Raw genomic sequence first — 26,484 nt, 5'->3', positions numbered from 1 at the left:
CAGGCAGAGCCAGCTGAGTAATCTTATCTCAACTGGCTACTTTTCAAAGTGCCCAGTTCAGGAGCTCTCCCTCTGGGAGCAGTGTTTGCCCCAGGGGATCAAGTGCTTTCTAGTGAGGGGCAAAACTTTGGGAAATCCCGGAGCCCAGGACAGTACAGTCTGTTCAGGAGAATCTTGGGGGACGGAATGGACCCCACAGACCATGCCCTCCCCACCTCCAGCCCCGGTGGAGATCAGCACTTGGCCTCAGGACAGAGACCAGACTAAGAGAGGAGGTTACGAGGAAGCAGGGAACCCCAGAAAGGAGGTAAGATTGCGAAGGCACCTGCGCGGCTTTGAGTCAAAGGCTGTCAGTCATCTCGGCTCTGACTGCTCTGTTCTCTCACAGCCCAGCCCTTTCCCGGGGCCCGGGGCAAGGGATTGCTACATGCCAGCTTGCCAGGGGCAAAACGGGAGCCTCACTTTAGTCCCTTCCAGTAATTGACACGACAGGGTGCTCAGGCGGGGGAGGAGAGAGCTTACCTCCATAAATGGCCCCACCCCTGGGCATGGTGGCTCACTCTGGCAGGTAGTGACGGGGGAGTGTGCACCTGCCACCAGTCAAGCTCCGCCAGACTGCGAGACCGGCAGAGCAGCCCAGGGAGCCAGTGAACCATGGACAAGTTGAAGTGCCCGAGCTTCTTCAAGTGCAGAGGGAAGGAGGTAGGAATCTGGGAGCTATGGGAGGTGTGGAGGGCTTGGGAAGGGAAAACTTAAGGGGAGGCAAGTCTCAGATTTTGCTCTCTGCAGCTGTACCCTGTTTTCCACATTTCTGTTCAGCTGCCTTCATGTGTGCCCAAGATGACCCCATAGAGTAGAGGAAACATAGAACAGTTCTTACTCTGGTGGCTAGATGTCTTAGGGTCACCTCATCCTCTGCCTTGGGTGTGCCCACCACCTTGTGTTTTCTGTCCCTCTCCAGACTGTGTCCATATGCGGGAGGGAAATGAGAAAATGTACTGTCCTTATCTGACCTGAGGAACTCTCCCCTGTCCTCTGAAGTGGAGCGAGCATTGCTCCACCTGGTGGGACAGAAGAATTTGTCTCTGAATATTATTTTGTGGCTTTCAAAAAAGCACTGATTTTACTCTCCAGGATATGGAGAGAAGTTAAACTTCCCTGACAACTCCAAACATCAAAACTACCAGCCAGTATGAAAAAGAGTCTATGAATTTTTTTTCAGTAGAAACTATATTTCATCCTTTTTTTCAAATATCTCCTCTGATTTCAAGAGCATTGATTTTACCTAATTCATCTTTAAGACTTTTGTATTTGAAATTTTATTTTCCCACCTTCATTTGCCCATCATGCTGGGTGCCACATGTACCCTTTCCACCAAAATTTGGATGATCTAACCCGAAGAAGTAGTAAAAATATCCACCTACAGAGCTTTTTTCATTTCATGGGATAAACGTTGTAAAGTAAAAGCAGCCATCCTCAGAAATCTCCCCAGCCTTGGAAAGTGTCCTCCTTGGCTATGGTTTTCAGGGTTCATTCTCTCAATCTCTCTCTGTCTCTCTGTCTCTGTCTCGGTCTCACTGTCACTCTGTGGTTTTGTGAAATTATGCGTCTGTGGAATTTTTAATAGGAAAAAAAACCAAGCTGTTGATATTTTCCCTTTTCTAGAAAGTGACGGCTTCATCTGAGAATTTCCATGTTGGTGAAAATGATGAGAATCAGGACCGTGGCAACTGGTCCAAAAAATCGGATTACATTTTATCTATGGTTGGATATGCAGTGGGATTGGGGAATGTGTGGAGATTCCTTATTTCCTCTTCAGTTTTAAGTGCGGTGTTTTATGGCCTCTGAGGATATTATAACAACTGAGGAAAGGTATATGATAATATGGGTTAGTGGGAGGATGGGAAATGAGCATAATGCGTTTTATTATTAGACTATGAGTTTCTAGCTCACGTTGGAAAGCTGGCTTCACAAGATGTTCAGATATAAACTTGATAAAAGTTGTATATTTAGCACTTCTGAGCTTCTGATCTGAAATCCCATGTCATCTTCAACTATGACTTCGTCTTCTTAATTTACACCTTCCTATGATAATCTGTTCACACTCAAGTTGTGTTTTGCCTAATTTATAGCTGAACCTAAGCAAAAGGCAGGGAATTCTCGTTCTCATAAGAAGCTCAAATAAATTGTTTGCTTAAATAAAATAAGGCATTACATTTTGGAAATTTAAGTGTGGAAGGAGTTGATTAAAAAGTAATTAAACGTTTTGTACTTTAAGCTGCAATATTCAGTTACATGTATTTCAAATTGGATTGATCATGTAGAAGGTCCTTTGAAAATGTGATAGAATGTAGATCAAGGCTAGGTGTTTAATTTCTGCAAAATAATGCAGTTTATACCTCATAGATCACTAAGGAAGACTCCATTAGAACAGGAGAAAAAAATAAGTCTGAAGTGACACACAAAAGGAAACAAAATGAATTGTACAATCTTCTAGTAATGTTGAAACCTCTTTTCACTTACCGTATTTTATTTACTTGTAATTACAGGTTCTGTTAGAAGTGTAGAGGTGACATTCCCTTATATTTCATAATTGGTTACCAGTGAAACGATGTCACTATAAGTATTCTTCTTGGTACAATAGGATTTTGTGTGGTGATATTTCAATCTTATATTCCTTATTAATTGGTTATATTAAACATTCATACTGGCCTTCAGAGAGTTAAGAAAGGGGCTCTGTTTATCAAACACTTTAAGTGTTGGTGACATAAATTACCCTATCTAGAGCATACATTGTTTAATCATGGGTTTGGTATAAATTTGAGCTGGAAGATGACTCAGGAATCGCAGTCTTTTTGGTGTCTATGTCCTAAGGTCCGTGTAGTGGAGAGAAGCATTCAGGCTCCTTTCCAACTTCTTAAGTTCTAATTTAGAATAGGAAATTCCCTGTGAGTTGACATCATACATAGGCCCAGTACTTACTATAAATTTCCAGGAACTATATTAAACTTGATTTAATAGAGAATTCTTAAACTTAGCTGAAATAAAATGGCATTATTTATTGTATGCTATTACCTCTTTCACCACTTCCTCTAAAAATTAATATATCATATTGGCTCTCAGTTTTTAAAGATCACATCATTTGGGTAATGGATGATCTAGTCTCTCTCAATTACTTCTTTCTCTTTTACCCAAGGATAAAAGAGGAACATGAAATTCAAATTTGTCAAATGTTAATAGATTAGATTTTAAATTATGGTCAGGCTTGAAAGACTTGTTAAAATCTGGAGTCATTTTTATCTGTAGGAGCTTTTTAACAGTTTATGAAAGAGGAGTATCAGACTACCTTAGGGTCTAGGTCAGCAGGACTAACAATTGGTGACCACTATACTGGACTGATAATTTACCCGTTATGGTTGTTATTAATAATGAAATAATATAAGGGGTGAAAAGCCTTATACAGCATTGAGGAAAATCCTTTTTTGTGGGTGCCTAAAAACCTATTTACACTGGGATAGCAAAGCGTTGCTTATTGTTGTGTTTAAACAGAGATATTTTGTATTACTTTTTCTTCATATTTATCATTGGTAGGAATTAAACTTCTATTAATCATAGTAGTGATGGTATGTACATTGCAACATCTATAAAAACATATTTGTCCCTATGTTCTGGTGACTAGTATGTAACAAGTACTTTATTGTCTCCTAATTTTTTAAAATTAATTAATTAATTAATTAATTTTTGGCTGTGTTGGGTCTTCGTTGCTGTGCTTGGGCTTTCTCTAGTTGCAGAGAGCAGGGGCTACTCTCCGTCGTGGTGAGTGGGCTTCTCATTGCGGTGGCTTCTCTTTGTTGTGGAGCACGGGCTCTAGGCATGCAGGCTTCAGTAGTTGTGGCATGCGGGCTCAGTAGTTGTGGCACACAGGCTCAGTAGTTGTGACTTGCGGGCTCTAGAGCGCAGGCTCAGTAGTTGTGGAGCACGGGCTTAGTTGCTCCGTGGCATGTAGTATCTTCCTGGACCAGGGCTCGAACCTGTGTCCCCTGCACTGGCAGGAGGATTCTTAACCACTGCGCCACCAGGGAAGCCCGGTTGTCTCCCATTTTTAGTAGAATATATTTTTAGGGTTAGAAAAAATGTAATTCCCAGGTATGATGTTATAGTACCATAATGGGAAAAATATGTGAGAAAAAAAATGTAACATGGCTATATGAAATGTACATAATCCAAAGCCTATTTTTATTCACTTATCTCCACATTTTTTTATTAAACTTTGTTAAGACTTCTAGAATACTTGAACAGTAAGCTTAATATTCTGTCCCTGCCTCTACCAAAAATCTGGTCATAGTTCTAATGAATAGTATTATGCCCTAAAAGCGGGCAGAAAAAAAAGTAAAATAATACAAGGTTTAAAACAGAAACCAAAAATGGGCCTGAATAATGTAAATGTAGAATTAGTCCTTATGAAATTGAAAGTTAATTCTGAATGCATCTCAATTGTTCAGATTCTTCTACCAAAAATAATATTTCTTATTAACGTCGAGTGAAGACCCTTATGACTATTTGGAGAATACTGAACTTAGCTGTAGTAACTTCCACTTTGAACCACATTTAACATTTGAACCCTAAGTCTTAAAAACTGTTTATTTTTTAAGGAGAAAGGAGGGAACTTAACTTTGAAAATATACTATGTGCCTGCCCATTTCGCCAAGTGTTTTCACATAGGCTCTGTGATTTAACCCTTACCACAAACTGATGAGTTGGCATTGTTCTTCCCATTTATGAGGAACCCAAGGTTAAGAGGTTAGGTAAACTGCCCCAGGTCACATAACTGGTATATGATGGAGCCAGGATATAAAGCTAGGGCTACCTGGCTCCAAAGCCTGTGATCATTCAACTTCTCTGGATTGCTTTTTACGGGCTATTGTTTTTAATAATCACAACAACCTCATTAGGTAATACTAGCATCCCCATTTCATGGATGAGGAATCCAAGATTTAGAGAATCAACTATTTTCTCACAGACAGTAGTAAATTTGGAGGCTAAACCCAGTACTCTCTGACTCCACTGTACCAGAATGCTTTCAAAATGTTGTGCTAGTTGTCAAAGTGCCATCCAGATTTGGGCATATAATAGTGCTTTGGTTCTTTTTTTGTGTTTTCTAGGTGCCTTCTTGATACCTTATGCGATTATGCTAGCACTGGCTGGTTTACCTTTGTACTTCCTGGAGTGCTCACTGGGACAATTTGCTAGCTTAGGTCCAGTTTCAGTTTGGAGGATTCTACCATTGTTTCAAGGTTGGTATTAAAATGTTTTCCTTATTGTGCTTATTGGTCTATTCCTGCATATAGCTGTCCTCATATTAAAGGCAAAAGGGCATACGTTGCTTTTCTGACTATTTGACACTGTCGAATTTAGAAATCAAATGTTACTTTATATTTCTCTTTATCTTGGGCTGCAGGTATGGTAGGGGTTAAGAAGGATATGAGAGAGCTGTTAAGGTGTCATTATTTTCCTGTTTTCACCTTTTGAATTCTCTTGGCAAACAGTCCTGTGCATTAACTTTATGGCTCTGGCTTTTTTTCTACTTCATATGTGGTCTTTGTCTTCTTGCTTTTGCATATCTTTTACAATGCCTCATTCAGAAAAGTTGAAGGGCAGATCACTATTTGTTCTTGAATACTCCTAATGGAATAGGGCACTAGGAAAGTTTTTTTTTTAATGCTTTGATTGTTATTAAACATCCAATAGCCTTTCTGTTTGAAGATTAGATATCATTTTGGTATGTGCTAGCTGCTGAAAACTACTGCAAAGGCTTCAGTGTAACATCACAAATATATTTATAGCGAGGTGGATAGAATATAGTGCTGGAATATTAAGGAAGCTACCTCAAAAGCTAGTCTTAACATAGGAGTTACATTCAGTATGCTTGCTGTATTTTGAAACCACTGAGCTAAAGAAATTTCAGAAGTTTAAATTTGGATTGTTACTGAGTTATTGAATTTTCTTTACATGCACTTGTAGAAATGCTGTACACTCTCCTTTTAGGACATTCATTCAGAGGATTTATCTTCTACTTGTCAAAATGTTGGTTTATATATGTCCATGCCACTCTCACTTGGTCCCAGTTTACGTAAAATAGCTAGCTAGTGGGAAGCAGCCACATAGCACAGGGAGATCAGCTCCGTGCTTTGTGACCACTTAGAGGGGTGGGATAGGGAGGGTGGGAGGGAGATGCAAGAGGGAGGAAATATGGGGATATATGTATATGTATAGCTGATTCACTTTGTTATAAAGCAGAAACTAATACACTACTGTAAAGCAATTATAATAAAGATATTTTTTTAAATGTTGGTTTATTGATGAAGAGGGAAGTATTGGTCAGCGAGTCGATAGGATATGAGCTTTGAATAGTTTTTTTTTTAATAGTATCCACTCTGACCAGAATTTACAGGCTTAATAAGAAAGAATAATGAACATGGTTTTCCCTTATGTGAATTCGATGGCTTAATAAAGGTCTTTGATCTTAGAACCTTTTTCTGATCAACTAAAAAACTGTCTCAGAAAGTCAATCATCAAAATAATTTTGAGAAGAAAGCTACTCACACAGTAGTACTGTCTCCCCCATCAAAAAAAAAAAAAAAGAGAGAGATAGAAAACATTGTTTTAAACAGTTTTCTCATTTTAAAATAGATTTTGTGGAAGTTGAGATGCAGCTTTATGAATTAGGAAAACAAATTTCACTTGTTTTTTATTTTAATCGTTCTCTTTTCCAGGTGTGGGGATTACAATGGTCCTGATATCCATTTTTGTGACAATCTATTATAATGTCATAATTGCCTATAGTCTTTACTACATGTTTGCTTCTTTTCAACGTGAACTACCATGGAAAAATTGTTCTTATTGGGCAGATAATACCTGTAGCAGATCGCCTATAGGTAAAATTCATTGATTTATTTAAAAAATATTATTAACTCTGCATCATTCTTTTATATTTTCTAAGAAGATTAAAGGGGTAAATCATTTTCTAACCAATTTAGGTTCAATTTTAAGTGAGACATAGGTTATTGATAAAAGCAGAATAAAGCATGTATAACCTGAAAATTGATTAATGCAATATGTTAATTTCTGAGGGCACCCAGTAAGGCTAAACCACTACTTGGAGTACTTCTTGCAGGCCTAAGTTGTGGGCAGCAAGAAAAGGAAGAAAATGGGAAAGTGGTAAGAGAGAAAAGCACTATTTATGACAGTAGTAGTGTTTCAGTTGATGGTTGAATGTTGCTATCTTTGGGACAATGTAGCATCAGTATTGTCGACTATTACCACTGGGATTGCCTGTGTATATTGGAGGATAAAGTGATAAAGATTTAACACTTCTTAGGAATTTAAAGGTGTCATTTATCTATATAAGTTAAATAAGTCCACATATGAAAAGTTCCTTAGAGCACTAAATCCCAACTGAAATGATTGTTACTCTATAGCTGTCATTACTATAAACATAACCACAATTTAAAAAGGCAGAGATTTTCATACTCACCCCCAGCTTAGTAGTAGAGAGGATTTAAGATGCTGAATGTGCATGGCTTATTCCATTTGTAAGATTTCTACTCCACCTTCACCAAGTAACAATTTAGACAGTACTTTAAATATTTCATCATTAAAACTTTTTTTCCAGGTAAGTACTCTTCTAAAACTAAGTATGTGTCTGTGTCTGTATTCTTTTTTCTAATTTTTAGTGACACATTGTAATGTGAGTATAAAGCTAGGTGAAATCTTCCAAGTGAATAAAAGCTGGTTAGACGCCAACAATTTTACCTGCATCAATGGAAGTGAAGTTTATCAGCCAGGGCAGCTTCCCAGTGAACAATATTGGAAGTGAGTACAGTAAATTATCTACATCTTAGACGGATGTTATTAAACATGTTTATAACAATAAAATATTGATCTGCTCTTTTCTTAACTCATATAAGTAGAAAAAAAGGGGGGGTGGAGTCAGAGCAAATTATACGTCGTTTGACTCAAATGTTTACCTAGCCTGTGTGAGTAGTAGCCTGCAAAATTAGCTCACAGTTAACAGATTGTCATTTATAAGTTAGTTATTAAATGGGCACAATGTTGTCAGTGATGATTTATGCAGTGCTTATTAGCTATAAGCTAGGGCATTGCTTTGAAGGAAAGATATGCAACTTTTAGATTATAATGAGCAAGTTCTAATGATAAACATTTGGGTGATGAGTAATATTGGGGGAAAAATTGCTATTTAAGGCTGAGATTCTTCCTTATCCATTTTGCTTATAATTGTCATTATATGGTAAAAATAGATGTTTGGGGTTATATTTGCTTTTATTAATTTTAAATGATCTCTCTTTAATCTCCTTACTGTATACCTACCCTTTACCCTTACATAACTTCTTTGACTATTGCTGTAATGAGCTTTTCCTCAGCTCCATGTTGTTGCTCTTTTTTTTTTTTTTTAAGATGTTGGGGGTAGGAGTTTATTAACTTATTTATTTATTTTTGCTGTGTTGGGTCTTCATTTCTGTGCCAGGGCTTTCTATAGTTGTGGCAAGCGGGGGCCACTCTTCATCACGGTGCGCGGGCCTCTCACTATCGCGGCCTCTCTTGTTGCAGAGCACAGGCTCCAGACGCGCAGGCTCAGTAGCTGTGGCTCACGGGCCTAGTTGCTCCGCGGCATGTGGGATCTTCCCAGACCAGGGCTCGAACCCGTGTCCCCTGCATTGGCAGGCAGACTCTCAACCAGTGTGCCACCAGGGAAGCCCCATGTTGTTGCTCTTTGTGACCCTTTTAAAATTTGGACCTTGAAATGTTCCAAATATCAAGCTAAGAATTAAAATCCTAGATCCATATATGTCCCTAGTGGAAATCATGGAATTATACCTTTGAAAAAGGTATAAATAATGGGACCATTTAGGTTTGATAACTACAAGTATGATGAATAAGAAAATATGTAATACAATTTAAATGTTTTCTCCATCATTTGAACTTGAGAAAAAAATACCATAATAAGTAAAATGAAATAATCTGATGTAAGGTTAATTTCTTTCCATACAGGAGCTTTGAAATATTAGGGGAAAATCATAGCTAAAGGAATGAGTGGATCTTTTATTCTGGGGTTTGGAACTTTGTATTGGCTGCAGTTGACCAGAAAGTCCAGAGCCTAATTTTTCACTGAACTATTTTTGCCCCTCCATACAACTGTATCAATAAAAGAGTCACACAACAGTGATGTATTAATAAAATACTCATGAAGCTTCTCCCTGGATGAAAGATATTAAAAAATTCAATGTATTAAGACAAGTGATTGTGTGTTCATCAAAGGGCTTATGTGTTTTCAGTAAAGTGGCGCTCCAACGGTCAAGTGGATTGGATGAGCCTGGAGTCATTGTGTGGTATTTAGCACTTTGTCTTCTTCTGGCCTGGCTCATAGTTGGAACAGCACTATTTAAAGGAATCAAGTCTTCTGGGAAGGTAATTTAGAAAACACATTAGACAGTGATGTAGCTGTTTTCCGATTTCATTGTAGTTCAATGCCAGGTATTACCAAATGCATGTTTTTTCTATGATGGGAACATTCAAATGTGTGAAAAGCTTTCTAAGTAGGCAGCCTCGCTCTAAGAAAATACATAAGAACACTGCTATTATTAAAAATAAAAGAAAACAAGCAAAAATTAGTACTACATGTGTGCAATTTCTCTAAACTTGGGCCCTTCTAGCTGATACAGCATTCTGAGGCTTGGGAGTATTTCTGTCCTACTATAATAAAGAAGCATCTTGAATGGAATTATATATTGCAATGTTTGGTTTGGAAAGTTTAGATCCTTGTTATATATGTTATATAGGGTAACAGTGTCAGGATTCCCCTTGTTAGAGAGAGAAGGATAAAAACTATACCATTGTTCTCTTAAAGCTTGCCAAAATTGACTCAGAACCTTGTCTCAGCAGAGTCCTCTTCTGAAAAACATTTCCCACTTCATTGTTTTATCTTTTAAACTTTCAGAGAGCATTGTGGCAATTTCTGAGAACGGTATGAAATTTTCTCTGTGAGCAGTTGTACAGTACTCAGAAAAGTAAATGTGTATGTGTTTGTAACTACTAGACTGAAACTTCCTTAAAGACAGAGGACAGGAATAACTGTGGATACTATCTTTGTGTTCTGGTACAATATCTAGCACAGTCACTTAATGTTACATTGTAATGAGATATGCTGTTAGATCACAAAAATACAGTGAACATCACAAAGTCAGTGGAAACTTTCCAAAATAATGTTGCAATTTTTGAAACCTTTGGTTCCTTTTTGATGTTAATATTGAAAGAATCCATTAAAAGCCATTTACCCACGCAATTAATTTTTATTGGTCTCTGGATGACTTGTTTAAATCGTCTCCTTGGACATATTATCAAACATAGGACATCTATGGACCAAAGAAATCATCCACATTAATGAAAAGCCAGCCTCAAAGGCAGTCTGCTCATCTGGAACCATGTATTATCTAGGACACAAGCAGTTCACACGTATATATGTGTGCTATCAAGCTCTCTTAATGGTAGCTTTAAGGATAATAATAGCAAGTGTCCAGTATTCACTTAATCAACTTTCATGGGATTTGGACACCTACTAGGAGATTTTCCTTCTCCTTGGGGATTGAGTATCACTGCAGGGTTTAAAATCATTTCCCTTCCCACATCAATGCAGTAATTTACCAAGAGGTGCTATTCAGTCCCCTCAGACATTTATTAGGATACATTTAGGAAAGCACTCGATCTAGATTCCAAGTTACCATTGCTAATGTATTGTGTATTTACAACACAAACCTGGTAAGTATTGCTTCATACATCAGAGTGTTTTGAAAGTGGATCATTTGAGAGTGGTGAGAACAGAAAGAGAAAAGTATGCCAACATTGGTATTAGTATTATCAGACATTAATAACCTAATGAAATCTTTGATACTTTATTTTACTAATTTCAACTGGCTAATAACTTTATTTGTATATAATTATACACCATGATTTAAAGAAATAACATTAACTTTTGGTTGTTCTTCGTGGTAGGTGGTATATTTTACAGCTATTTTCCCCTATGTTGTCTTGCTAATCCTGCTGATCCGAGGGGCAACTCTGGATGGCTCATCAAAAGGCATTTCATACTATATTGGAGCACAGTCAAATTTTACAAAACTTAGGGAAGCTGAGGTAAGACAATTTGGATTTCAAATTATCTGAGCAGGCAAAACTTACAAGCCAATATTGAAAATCTTTGATTGCCATTGAGTGTCATAACATAGTAGCTTGCAAAAGAATATGTACTTAAGTTTATTAGTGTTTCCGTCCCCTAGGATGTCTGATTTAACTATTTAACATGACACTAATGCTCTCTTATTGGAAGTGAGACAATCATTTTTAGCAATAGGATTTTCAAAGTCATTTTATTCAAACTGATTCTATTTGACCAAAAGGATTTGGGGCTAATTAATTAATATAAAAGAATATTTCATGCATGAATACCCACAAATTGGTGACTAGGGCTATGTGACTTATCAGATAAACTTGTAGTAGATTTAAAGATTATAGCTGATGGTTTAATGGTCTAATATAAATTTTAATTGTCTTCAAAAGTTAATATCAAAAGTTAATATTATGAAGTTAAAACATAAATTTGAAATGGATGAAGCATTCCATAAACAAAACTGTTACTTGTATCAGACACATAAATATGTACCATGAATATGAATTGGTAACCCCTTTTAATATTAGTCCATCTCCAGACAATGGCTGTGTGTATCATAGGTACATAAAATCTTTTACAATTTTGACTGCGGACAGCATTGTCAGTAAGTGTACTCTATATACTATGCTTCTATTGACACAGGCTAATAACACTTTCACTGTTTTAGTAGTCATGTCACATTCTTGGAACACATTAAGCTTCTGGTCAGGTAAAACCCCACGGTATTACATTAAAATCAAGAAACACTATAATATCTACCATATTAGTACTGTTAGCCAAAATGGATATTAGTTTTAGTTTGCTATGGTATTCTTTGTGGAACTCATGCTAACTTCCAGCAATTGTGACTTTCTAAATACTCACAATCCGGATATTTAATTATCTGTTGTAGAATATTACTGGTAAGCAAGTCAAATTTATCAGTTTTTAGTAATGGAAATCCATCCTTTACCATTTTGAAAATTGAGAGGTCAATCTCTGGCCTTCAGTTACCTTCTGTGTGTCCAATTTTCACTCAATAATTAACCATAAAACCCTAAATTATTTTAGAACTATGAACTTTTATTGTTTATGTGTTGGAGATTAACATAGTTTGATGTGTCTGTAGGCCCCTGTTGATTTCTTCATTTATCTTGGGCCTCATATCTTTTAATCTTCTCTGTTAATCTCTTTCCAACTAGAAGACCATTTTTGGTAATGGATGAGAAGCAAATAAAATGGAAGTTGGGACTCATCATCTTCCCTCTGTTAGGTTATTACACAAGATAAAATATGTTAATGTTCTTTGAAATGGTAAACCGTTATATAAATATGAGCACACAAGTATTTTAATTATTGCTGTTATATAATACTGTATTGTAGATGCAACATTTTCCTTAAGAAGTGGACCCTCCATTTTCTTTAAACCTCATAACTTGGAGCACAGTTGAAAAGCCCCTTTGATATTCCTTTAAGTGGCTTTTACAAGCCTCAGATCACCTGGGCTTTATAGCTCCGTGAAACTATCCTGAAAATTTTATATGACTATTTTATACTGGTCTGTGTTTCGGTGTCTCTATTGTCTTTAAAACATCAGAGCTAAGCCTAAAGCTCCTTATGAAACATACAGTTTAATCATCCTACCTCCTCTCCCCAACACAAACACTACCCTCATGCCTTCTTTGGGTTTGCTGGCAATGAGAATTTTTTCTTAGATGCTTTTTATTCTGCTCCAATCCATACTCTAAACATGCAATCATAAGTATATATTTTTTCCTTTTCTTTAAGTATTTGAACTCTACTGATATCTCTAGGAGAGTAGAGAACCATAGAAATTTATAGCTAGAGGGGTCTCCAGTGACTATTTTACTAACTCCGTCATTTTACAGTGATGAAGTTGAGACCCAGGAAGAGTCACACTTAATTAAATTTACATACCCTGCTTTTGCATCTTGAATTAAGGTTTCCTAATCACTCAACTAATAATCTTGTATACAGCTATGAGATGGGTAGATATAGAGATTATAACTATGTTTGGAACTATATTTCACTTTTATTTGCAGCCTAGGTACATCATGGTATGCAGTAGCATTCTGACACAACCCAGACCTGCCACACGACCTCCAGCCTCCTTCCCCCAACTCACATATGCATACATAATGTATCAAGTCAAAGCAGCTGAGAGACCAACATAAACATGTTGTTCATTTCTTAATATGTACAACTGCCTAAGAAATAAGAGAGCATTTTTTTCTCACGTGATTTTGTTATATATAAGGGAAATAACCATGATCTAGCTGTCTATCTATCCATCTATTTATCCATCCATTTTACTTCCTACTGGCTTCCTGCCAGTATATATATTATATATATATTTCACTTATATATAACAAAATCATGTGAGAAATAAGACGTAATAATAATCTAACATCAAGCTGTATTCTGAAGACCTAGTATTTATTTCACTCCTAACAACTTTATTTCAATTGAAATTGGAAATAGATTACATATCTTTCAAGGAGAAAATTATTGTTTTCAACTTCCACAAAAGAAACCGAGTATCAATTTATGTTTCTTTTCCATAAAAACAATAATAGTTATCACTGAGTATCCTACTAATTGCTTTACATATGTTATCTCATTTAATTCTCACATCCTTCCTAGGACACATAATTACTACTACTATTATTATCATCATCATCATCTCCATTTTATAGATGATGAAACAGGCTTGAAGATGTTAAATAAATCAAATTCAATGAAAGTGAGACGTACTGGATTTAGGCTTCATTCTTTTTGACTCCAGAGCAAGAACTGTTAGTCACCATGTTATATGGCCTGCCTTCCACTGACCAGTCCTGTTTTCAGAAGGACTAAAACCACACTTTTGCCTACATATATGCCAGCCCTATTATGTGAAGTCTTCACAGTTAGATTTTTCTTTGGGGTAATGTTATATCTACAGAATTTTACTATTAAAATGGATTTACCTAGGTTAGTTTCTAAGATTTATTATTGTCCTTTAGCAGAGACATAGGAGGGGTAGATCGTGAAAGGGGGAATGATAAAGGGGTCGAATTAGATGGAGAGATGAGGCCAGCCACGTGGGGCTCTAATCAAAACATGGAATGAGGGTACTGGATGATTGAGGGGATGCCTAAATGTATCATCGTTCTTCAAAAACTGCCTAGTACCACCCTTGTTAAGAATTAATGTTTTTATTGTCCCCAAGTTGATATATGGAGTAAATAGAATTCCAATCAAATTCCCAGCACAGTTTCCATGGAACTTGAAAATTTACTCTAAAATTTATGCAAAGGAGAAAAGGCAAAAAAGCAAGGTGTTTCTGAAGAAGTGAGGAAGACTTGTCTTACCAGATATGAAACAATATTTTAATGCTATAGGTATAAAAATAATGTGGTGTTAGCCTAGGTATAGACATACAGACCTGTGGCACAGAATAGTAATCTCGGAAACAGATTCATGAACGTATGGAACTTGATATGTGGCAGAAGTGGGGATGCAGGTCAGTGGGAAAGGGATTGACTATCCAATTGATATAATTGAAAATATCAATTATCTTTGGACATAATTGATAATATCAATTATCTTCAGATAATTGATATTCCATTTAGAAAACAATGTGTTGAGGGACTTCCCTGGTGGTCCAGTGGATAAGACTCCACGCTCCCAATGCAGGGGACACAGGTTTGATCCCTGATCAGTGAACTAAGATCCCACATCCCACATGCCGCATGCCACACGGCACGGGCAAAAAAAAAAAAAAGAAAAAAGAAAGAAAGCAATGTGTTGGGATTCCTAATTTAATATGCATATCAATTTCAGGTGAACTGAAAACTTAAGGATATAAGCAAAACTTTAAGTCGTTTAGAAGAAAATATAGGATAGTAGCTTTATGACCTTGGGCTAAGGATTCTTTTTTTAAGTCGGAGAAATCAAGAACAATACATAAAAGCAAAGATGAATACCTTCAGCTACATTAAAACAAAATCTTTGGTTCATCAAAGGACACAATGTTATCAGCCTGGAGGGGTGGGATAGGGAGAGTGGGAGGGAGGGAGACGCAAGAGGGAAGACATATGGGAACATATGTATATGTATAACTGATTCACTTTGTTATAAAGCAGAAAATAACACACCATTGTAAAGCAATTATACCCCAATAAAGATGTTTAAAAAAAAAAAAGGACACAATGTTAAGAGGTGAAAAATATAAGCCACAAATTGGGAGAAAACAACTAACATATATAACAGATAAAGGATTAGAATCCGAACTACATAAAGAATTCCTCGAGATCAAGTAAGGTGAATAACCCAAACAAGAAATTGGCAAAAAATATGAACAGGAACTTCACAGGAAAAGACTATGGAATATATACACATAAAAACATGCTAAACCTTATAAAGTACTTAGGGTTATCAAAACTCATTTCACAGCCACTAGTTTGGACAGTATTAAAAATTCTGACCAGTGTTGGCAAGGATGTAGGGGAATGGGAACTCTCATACCAGCTGGTGGGAATGCAAAGTGATAAAACTACTTTGGAGCATAATTTGGCAATATTTAGTGGGGCAATACAGCAGTGGAAAAAAATGTTCAGAACTACATACATTTAATTGAACCATATGAATTTGCCTATATTCTTTCATTTTTGACTTACAAAATTGAAATTTTATATGGTTCAAATTGATAATGGATAAATCTCACACACTACTGAATGGAAAAAGCAGGTTGTATAAGTTTACATGCTTTAAGAAAACTTTTCTATAAACTCAGAAACATGTAAAGCTAAATGCCATATTGTTTAGGTTAGTAAAAATATAAAGAACATTGAAGAAATGATAAACACAGAAGTCAGGATAGCAGTTACCACTGAGGTTGGAAGAGTGATATGATCAGGAAGAGACACAGGGAGGCTTTAATAGACTAGTAACAGGGCTTCCCTGGTGGCACAGTGGTTGAGAATCTGCCTGCTAATGCAGGGGACACGGGTTCGAGCCCTGGTCTGGGAGGATCCCACATGCCACGGAGCGACTAGGCCCGTGAGCCACAACTACTGAGCCTGCGCGTCTGGAGCCTGTGCTCTGCAACAAGAGAGGCCGCGATAGTGAGAGGCCCGCGCATTGAGATGAAGAGTGGCCCCCGTTTGCCACAACTAGAGAAAGCCCTCGCAGAGAAACGAAGACCCAACACAGCAAAAAGAAAAAAAATTCATTAATTAATAAACTCCTACCCCCAACATCTTCAAAAAAAAAAACATTAAGTCCCTGGAATTTATTTAAAAAAAAAATAGACTAGTAACATTTTATTTCTTAAGCTGAGTAGTGGGTACTTGGGTATTTTTTTTGTTCTTGTATGAATATTTATTCATTTGTATATATGAAATATTTTATATAAATGAAAAATTAAGAGTGTGTTTTAAAATATTATTTTCCTTGTAGGTTTGGAAAGATGCTGCCACACAGATATTTTACTCCTTGTCAGTGGCTTGGGGTGGTTTAGTTGCTCTGTCATCTTACAATAAGTTCAATAACAACTGCTTCTCAGATGCCATTGTAATTTGTTTGACAAATTGCCTCACTAGTGTGTTTGCTGGATTTGCTATTTTTTCTATATTGGGACACATGGCTCATATATCTGGAAAGGAAGTCTCTCAAGTTGTAAAATCAGGTATGTAATGCTATATATTATTAACTTTGATTAAGTCAATATAGCTCATTTGAGAAACACTGATATATTTTATAACAATTAAAGCACTCAAGATTTAGGGTATTGTGTTTTCTTTTTCATTTCATCTTATATAACTTGGTTGTTTTAATGATTTAATAATTCTTAGATGATCTGAGAAACAACAGTACATTACAGAACACTTGTTTAAGAATATTTTTTCCAAATTTTGTTTAATCCTTAATAGGAACTACTTACTGCACAATTGCAAGTATCAGGCATCATGCTATGCACTTTACATGCATTATCTTCATCTGTGTGTATGTATATCTATATACACATACATATAGATACGTGTGTGTTAATATGTATATATGAATATATGAGAGACTATATATAAAAATTAATCCACATAAAATTACACTATTAGGTCTGAATTTTTAAAACGCACAAATGTCATACAGATAGAAACACAATTGACTTTGAGTATACAGCTGTGTCCAGCTTTAAAGGAATCTGATTAGTGAACTTCCTAACTTTAAAGACATTAACTAGGGATGCTTAATTATCTGGCTAAAGATTCTCCGGAACAGAATTCTAGGGTTCTTTTAAGTAGGACTTTCTTATTAAATTTCTATTTATGGTTAGTATTATTTGATGGAGAGATTGATGAATGAGAATAGAATGTTAGGACTAGAAAGGACTTTAGAGATCATCTAGTATCCAGCTCCTCATTTACAGAGGAGTGGATTGATGCATAGAAATGTTATGTCTCGCAGAAGATCGAATCATTAGGAAGTGACAGAGCCTAGGCTAGAAGCTAATTCTCCTGACTCCTAGGCCAGTCCTCTGGGAGGTTGGAGAAACTTAAAATACTTAAAACTAAGTATCATATAACATGACTGAAATTTTTTTATAAAGCGTCTCTAAAGGTAACATACATCAAATAGAATGAATTGAGTGATTGGGATTGACATGTATACACTGATGTGTATACAATTGATGACTAATAAGAACCTGCTGTATAAAGAGAAAAAATGTGCCTTCCTGATAAAATGTTTAAAATAAGTAAAAAATAAAAACAAAAAAAACAAATAGAAAATAAGATTCAATTTATAGTTTCATTACATACAATTTTGCAGGTATCCATATAGTGATTAAAAGGGCACTAAAATTACACCCATTACCTTGTAATAACCTATAATGGAGTATAATCTGCAAAAAATACTGAATCACTATGCTGTATATCTGAAAGTAACATAATATTGTAAATCAACTATACTTCAATAAAAAAATAAAATGGTACTACACGGCTGTGAAATGTACAGTGAAAAAAATAAATTAAATGGCACTACATATAGTGATTTGGGGTAAACATTTGGAAAGAGAGCTAAAGACTAAAAAGTTAATTCCATAAAGACTAAAAAGTTAATTCCATGAACATATCTTTTGCGGGCCCCTCACTGCTGTGGCCTCTCCCGTTGCGGAGCACAGGCTCCGGACGCGCAGGCTCAGCGGCCATGGGTCACGAGCCCAGCCGCTCCGCGGCATGTGGGATCTTCCCGGACCAGGGCACAAACCCGCATCTCCTGCATCGGCAGGTGGACTCTCAACCGCTGCGCCACCAGGGAAGCCCTGTAGTATCTTATTTTGAAAATGTTCAAATATGTGAATTTTCTTGGCAACTAATTTTAAATTAAAATGCCATTTATTTTCTTAGGTTTTGATTTGGCATTCATTGCTTATCCAGAAGCTCTAGCTCTACTCCCAGGTGGGCCATTTTGGTCCATATTATTTTTCTTCATGCTTTTGACTTTGGGTCTCGACTCTCAGTTTGCTTCCATTGGTAAGAAATATTCCCAATGTTAACATATCCCTCTTATATTTTACTCATGTTTCCTCTACTTAAAAACATCCTTTTCTTACCCTTGTTGCCCCCCTCTAGCTTTTACTCTCAAAATCATCTTACTGAAAGTTCTTTTTAACTTAAGCTTTAAATATGGAAAAATACAAAGTACTCATGTATCAGACACCCCAAAGGAGCAGAGATTAATATTTTATATTTGCTTCAGATATTTTTTAGAAAACTAAACTGTTATAGATAAATTTGAAGTCCCCTCTGTTTCTCTGTCTAATACAATTCACATTTCTTCCTTCTTAAAAGCAACCGTCACCATGGATTATGTATGTTATTCAGACCATGTTTGTATACATTTTATGTGTATCCATAAATAACATATAAAATTTTTAAATTTCACATAAATGTGAAGTTTCATAGCATACGTATCATTCTGACAGTTGTTTTTCATATGTGTTATGAATCCATGTTGATACATAGACATATAGCACTAATTAATTCACAATCTGTTGCCATAATGATGGGCATTTGGATTATTTCCAATTTTTAAAAATTACACACACTGCTGCAATGACTATTCTTGCACATGGTTCTGTGTACACATAGGGATTTTCCCTAGGGTACCCATCTAAAAATTCTGAATTTCATCATATCATGCTCTTACATAAACCATTTTAATAGTTTACAGGATAAGGTCCAGCTTCCTCTAGTTGACTTTCAAAGCCCTCCAAAAATCTCGAATATGTTTCTTAATCCTTTTACTCATATATCCTTCTACTTTTAGCCAGTACCCTGTTTCACGAACACATTTATTTCTTAAACCTAGAAGGCCTTTCTGTCTCCATGTTATTTATTCAAATATTCACCTTATTTAAAAGTTCTGCTAGAATTCTTCCTTCCCTATAACCCTCTTTCACACTACTTCAGCCCTCGGGAACCTGTTACCTTATAATTGCTACCAATGAAAAGCCTTATAAAACAGACTAAAAACAACAAATAAGGCTCCATTTGATTTTTATCAGAACTGATGAGCAGTCACTGCCAAGAGAAAGGACCCCATGGATTTTTAAAAGTAAGAAGTAGGGCCCAGCGTATATTCTCAACACATATTTGTAAATTTGATTAATAGAAGTTGATTTCTGTGATTAAAATTATTGGCAAATGAGTTGACATGTCATTTTTTCCCTTCTGAAGAAACGATTACAACAACGATTCAAGATTTATTTCCCAAAGTGATGAAGAAAATGAGGGTTCCCATAACTTTGGGTTGCTGCTTGGTTTTGTTTCTCCTTGGCCTCGTGTGTGTGACTCAGGTATACTACAGCATTTTTTCATAGACAAAATATTAGTTGGAATGTACTTTATAATCTAAATGAGGAAGCCAAAGTTTAAGAGGATGTTTAGTGACAAGTCCAAGTCTGACTTGCATCAAGATATTCTGAGTTTTAGTCCAGATTTTTTTCCCCATTATAACACAATTTCAATAGTAAGTATATTTTGCAGAGGGGGAAAAAGCCCAATAATGGACAATTTCCCCAATTACAATAAAGTTATATACTTTAAACATAGGCTGTATTTCTTGGCAGCTACTACAGAGCACACACTGCATATCATTTTGATAATCAACTATTCTAAATGCTTATTTTTTAACAGTGACTCAGTATAGAACAAAAGGTACATCCTGTTTGAGATATTTAAAGCCACGTTTGTGTTTACATTTGAAAACATTCCTTTTCGCATTTTGGCAGAGGTGAAACCAAGGAGCATATGTTAAAATCAAATTAGTAGATTCAATTTGAGTACCTCATCAATCATAGAAATAATTAAAAATATACTTAAAAGTAACTGATTTTTTTTGGTAGGCTGGAATTTACTGGGTTCATCTGATTGACCACTTCTGTGCTGGATGGGGCATTTTGATTGCAGCTATACTGGAACTAATGGGAATCATGTGGATTTATGGTAAATAGTGACTATAGAATTATCTACACATTTTACTAAAATGACTTAGTTTGATTCCTTATTATGTTTACTATAATAGCTAAGTATAATATACTGGACAAAAATTTATTATGAATAAAATGTAGTTAAAGGTATATATATGCTTCATTGCTGTAATATTGGAAAATGTTTAGACATGGAAAGATAACTTGGGGCCACAATGATTAATGAATGAAAGTATAAATAAGGGCTGAATGCACTCTTTGCTGTTTTTAGGAGGCAACAGATTCATTGAAGATATAGAAATGATGATTGGAACAAAAAGGTGGATATTCTGGCTATGGTGGAGAGCTTGCTGGTTTGTCATTACGCCTATGCTTTTGACGGTAAGTATTAACATGCCATGAATTTGGTATCAATAGTATATATATTTAAACACTTTTAAGGTAAACTTGAATTATTCACACTGAATACAGTAAGGCAAATTAATGTCATAAAGTAATGATTTTCAACTTTTACTTCATGACTGGCGCCTCCAAGTTGCCTAAATTACAATGCCTTTCTTTGTAGTATTATTTTTGAGGCCATAGGCTTAAACAGTTACCATTTGAGAAAATAACCAGGCTCCTATAGACTTAAAGGTCCTAGATACTTAAAAATTATCAATAGGATAAATTTTTAAAAACCAGTCATTTGCTCATTCCCTAAAAAATATGCTGAGTCATCTACAATGTTCTTAACCTCTCTGCTTAAGACTCAGTCTCTGCCTTCAAGGAATTCAATCTAAATATACTAATTGCTAAGAAAAAACACTCAGTTGTTAATGCATTTTTTTTTATGGGAAGTGTTTAGTATCTGAAATTACTAAAAGAAACTCATGTGTGTCAATAGAGGCAATAGTTTATGTTAAAAATTGGTGCTATTTAGGAGCTGAGGGAAAGCAAAAGATGCCTTCTTGGAGAAACATGACATATAGACATGATATCTTTAAATAAAAGCTCAGTAAAAGGCTGAATGCCAAAATAAATGCTTAATGGGACAGAGAATTTCTATGGACTAGAAATAATGGTGGGGGTGGGGCAGTGGCAAAGCCTTATAGAGGATGCTTTGGTTCTCACTGCCCCCATGCTTCAAAGGTTTTCCTAGCAAAGGCCATTACATAATTTGATCTAGAATTTGTTTTAGAGCGTGTTTTTAACATTATAAGGTCAGGTTCAAGTAGTGAGCGGTTGGGATTTTCACAGTGCTACTAAATATTGTTTTCCTTATTTCACTCGCATCCCCTGCATCGGCAGGCGGACTCTCAACCACTGCGCCACCAGGGAAGCCCCTAACTACACTTTTTAGCCAGCTAATTTTCACTGATTACTAGGTTTGACAACTGGATTTACTTTAAAATGCAAAAGTATTAGATATTAAATGATATACATTATCATCTATTTTGTATAAAGTCATATATATTAGATTCCACTATCCCTCAGCCATTCTCTTGTAGTTACGTAAAATTATGGTAATTGTGAAATAAACTTAAATTACTGTAATGAAATGAAAGACATTAATCTATTTAATTCTAAAATTAAACGAATATCTATAAAATTCAAGACAGGTAAATTTAGAGGAACTACTAGATGATCTTTTAGTTTTTGCTCATTTTGTTTTGTTTGCTTTACAGATTTCTAAATAATTAGTTTTAATGCTGCAACATTCTAGTAGGTTCTTTTTTAAATACTTTTTAAAAAACTTGGCCTTAGTTTTCATCTTGAAGAGTCACTGTTTTGCCCAAACATATATTGAGCTTGTTTTCTTCTCAGTAAGAAAGTGAAGGGTGCTTTGGTAATTATGTACAAATGTGTGAATGCGTGTGTGTTTTGGGTGTGGAGTAAGGGGTGCTCTGTGTAGTGGAAAATAATAGAAACAACTGCTAAGCAAGGTGCAAAGCATGTTCACTAAAGTGTACTTTACATTCTCATTGAATTGATTGATATGCTGGCTAGCTTATAGAACAGAATAAAACCATGCTATTATAAGTGAAATAAATGTTGTATTTCAGTATTTTATTGAAATACATGTTGTACAAGTATTTGTATCTTTTATAAGTATATGGAAGTGCTAATTTTGGAAGAATCTATTCAGAGCCAAATACAAGTTATTTAGATTCGTTCATTTAGTATTTTATCTTCTGGCTAGTTACCTGATTATCTTAGTTGGCTTGAATGTATTTTCATTTTAATTGCTTTTGATAGGTTATTTCTAAGGAATGGAATCAAATTGCTAATACTTAGTGCAAATGAAATCATTAGTGCAATAAAGTTTAATCTTTACCATTTTCTTTTCATATTTTACTTTCGCAGGCAATCTTGATCTGGTCATTGGTACAATTTCATAGACCTGATTATGCCAAAATTCCATACCCTGACTGGGGAGTTGCTCTAGGCTGGTGTATGATTATTTTCTGTATTATTTGGATTCCAATTATGGCTATCATAAAATTAATTCAAGCTGAAGGAACCATCCTTCAAGTAAGCATGTTAATATTATTTATACTTTAAAAGTTATGTTTTCTATACCCGTACTGAGTTCTACTGAGATGACACAAAGCAAATGACCTTTTTCCTTTATATCTATAATTTTCACCTTTAAAACTTCATCTGGTTATAATACATACTGTAATAGCATGTTAAAACTGGAAAAACTCTGGTAAATTTCTTGAACCCAGTCCAGACCCTGAATTATCCCTCTTCCATGGAGGCCCAGGGGAGTTGACTATGACATCTCAATAGGACAATGACAAGGTAGGCTCAGCAGGCAGATTGGGTTCAAGATCTAGGTGAGTGCTTTGTGGATCTAGATCAATGGTTTGACCCTTTCTTTGGTTATTGAAACTTCGCAGGCATACCTGGTTTAGATCCTCACTTAACCCTCACCCAAAGGCCAGGATAGAAATGTCTGAGAATTCAGTGAAAGTATATGAAGTGATATTGTTGCTTGAATGGGTTCACGAAACACTTTCTTTTGAAAGCATTTACATACTCAATTATTTTGGCTTTGTAGTTAATACAATTCTGTTAACAATTGGTTACATTTGAGTATCATTTTTTTTGGTAGACAGTATATTAAGAATTTAGATGATCATTTTTTACTTTTCTATGGTTCTTATTTCATTTTGGTTAGCAAGGAGACTTAACACTCTAAAATTTTCATTTTTTTTTCTTTACTTTTCAGCGCATTGTAAGCTGCTGCAGACCAGCTTCTAACTGGGGGCCATACCTGGAAAGACATCGTGGGGAAAGATATAAAAATATGGTAGATCCTAAAAAAGAGACTGACCATGAAATACCTACTGTTAGTGGCAGTAGAAAACCAGAATGAGATCTAGTTTTTAAAAATATGTGGTTGTGTAATGTGATTGTTTTAGAAAAGAGGAAATTTTTATTTATTTTTTTTTTCCCATTTAAGCAGGAATGTAATATAAAAATGTGAATCTACTAATGTTTAGCAATGTGATTATTATATTTCTTTTAAGATTATCTTAACACACACATAGCTGCCTCTATTTCACAATAAAATATTAAAAATAATATTTTTCTAGTATATTGAAGGCTTTATTTTGAACTGGTTATTTAGAAAATAGTTATATTTTCTATTATACAAGTTTTTAAATATCACTTGCTTACGTTTTCTTAGTACATAATCCTTCCTTTCCATAAAGCTGGGGAAAATAAATCAATATATTTAAAAGACAGTGTTAAAATTGAAAGCCTCACTTAATTAGAAATGCCATATATATGAAAAAATGGGCTGTGTATATAATATGATGACTGTAGCTTAATACTTTTGGTTCATATGTCTAAAAACTTCATGTATTCATGGCTCACTTTTTCTAGGTGAACTTAGTGGTTACATTCTTTATTTACAAATAGTGAAGTAAGACAGAAAACTAAGGATCCCATGGCCAGTAAGTGATAAATCTAGAAAATGGAATCCAGAAGCTTTGATTACTTCTAGTTAATAGATCAAGTAGAATGATTTTGTCTTATCTGAATAAGTTACTACTTATGGGTGGTAACTTATTTACATACTTACAGAAGATAAACGTGTGAAACTTGTCAAGAGTGAGGGCAGCCAAATTAGAAAGTCCCTATGTCCCAGTTTGCTTACAAAAAATAATGAAAACATATTATATCACCGATAGATTTTTTTTGACAACTCATGGGAGTTCTAAGTTCTCCATCCACTTTTTAAAAATTTAATTTAATTTATTTTTTATACAGCAGGTTCTTATTAGTTATCCATTTTATACATATTAGTGTATACATGTCAATCCCAGTCTCACAATTCATCCCACCACCTCCCCCACCACTTTCCCCTCTCGGTGTACATGTTTGTCCTCCACATCTGTGTCTAGGTTTTTCTAGATTCCACATATATGCATTAATGTACGATATTTGTTTTTCTCTTTCTGACTTACTTCACTCTGTATGACAGTCTCTAGATCCATCCACTAATAGGTTTATACGTTGATTATATATCACTGACAACTGGTTTACTATCACAGCCTAGGATGGCGAACATTACCTAACTATGTAAGAAACTTTTCATTTATTCTTAAGGTTCTTAACCTGGGCTTCAGAGAATGTATGAAGCTGAAATTACATGTAACATTTTTCTACGTGTATGTGTGTATGCATTTTTCTAGGGTGAGAGTACATAGTTTTCACCAGAATATCAAAAGTGATCTGTGGCTCAGAAAAGTTTAAGAACCACATATACTACTGCTGGCTTTTTGTTCTTGTCAAATGAGGAACAAAAGAATAATTTTAAGCCTTAATTTCTTATACATTTTAAATTCCTTTTTCTCTTCCTTTTGATTGAAGATTAAAGGAGGAACGGATTAAGGTGTTTCTTTAATTTACACTGGTAACTTATTTTGGGGGGAGGGGGCATGAAGGTAGGTAAATAGGTAGGCCTGTAACTGAACAACCTCAGTGAATTATGTACATATATAAGATGAACTTGTGTTAGATATTTTGAGGGTTTTCTTTGAGCGTAGATCAAATGCTGTTAGTGAATGTCAACAGGTTGTTAATTCCTCAATTATACTGGATTTTATAAAATACTATTTGAAATAGATAACTACAGCTTAGACGTTAACTTTAATCCATATTATATTACATGCATTCTACCCTTATATTTTGGTGTTATTTGAGGTGTGGATTTTTCACCAAATAAAAAAATGCATGCAATTTTCTACGGTGACTCTTGTAGTTCAGGGAAGATTTAGGCACACTTCTAATGAAATACTGATAATATCTAATTGGTGGTAGTGGTGGTACTGGAGAAGAAGTCCACTTCAAGAGCTGACTACAAAGAGTAGTTAAGAGTTTCTGTGACTATCTTTACAATTGTGTAAAGTACAGATCTTAACAGAGTGCCTGGCACATTGTAGGGTGTTCAGTGATAGCTCTTAGTATTATTATTATACAGATTCAACAGTGGTAAGAAAGACTATTCGGCATAATGGAAAGAGTTCCATCAAATCCCATTTACTTTAATGCAAACTTGGAGACATTTACAGTATTGTATTGTAAACCATTAGAAAAAACTGTTTTTCACACTTGAGTGAAATTAAAATCACTGTATCTCAATATTCTTTTTAGTGTAGCTTATTAAAAAGAAAACAACTCGAACTGTTTCTTTTTCTATTGTGCTTTCATTCCTTTCCCAGTGAAATATATATTAGCAACATAATCAATTCTTTAAATGTGAGTGAGCAAA

General features: G+C 35.3%; 1 protein-coding gene across 1 annotated transcript; it reads left to right on the top strand.

Annotated features, from left to right (window-relative positions):
* Positions 1–637: 637 nt before the first annotated feature.
* SLC6A14 (solute carrier family 6 member 14) lies at positions 638–24,142 on the top strand. Its single transcript, XM_024761679.1, has 14 exons — positions 638–702; positions 1,666–1,825; positions 5,163–5,294; positions 6,774–6,935; positions 7,734–7,872; positions 9,354–9,486; positions 11,068–11,208; positions 16,685–16,913; positions 18,631–18,756; positions 19,963–20,081; positions 20,631–20,730; positions 20,986–21,095; positions 23,061–23,228; positions 23,932–24,142. Exons 1-14 carry the CDS (start codon positions 655–657, stop codon positions 24,076–24,078), a joined length of 1,914 nt encoding a protein of 637 aa, XP_024617447.1. The 5' UTR covers positions 638–654; the 3' UTR covers positions 24,079–24,142.
* Positions 24,143–26,484: the final 2,342 nt, after the last annotated feature.

The sequence above is a fragment of the Neophocaena asiaeorientalis genome, unplaced genomic scaffold (genome assembly GCF_003031525.2).
Source record: "Neophocaena asiaeorientalis asiaeorientalis breed wild unplaced genomic scaffold, Neophocaena_asiaeorientalis_V1.1 scaffold1069, whole genome shotgun sequence".
Lineage (NCBI taxonomy): Eukaryota > Metazoa > Chordata > Mammalia > Artiodactyla > Phocoenidae > Neophocaena > Neophocaena asiaeorientalis.
Note: the sequence above shows the minus strand (reverse complement) of the source record. Positions and strands in the feature narration are given on the sequence as shown.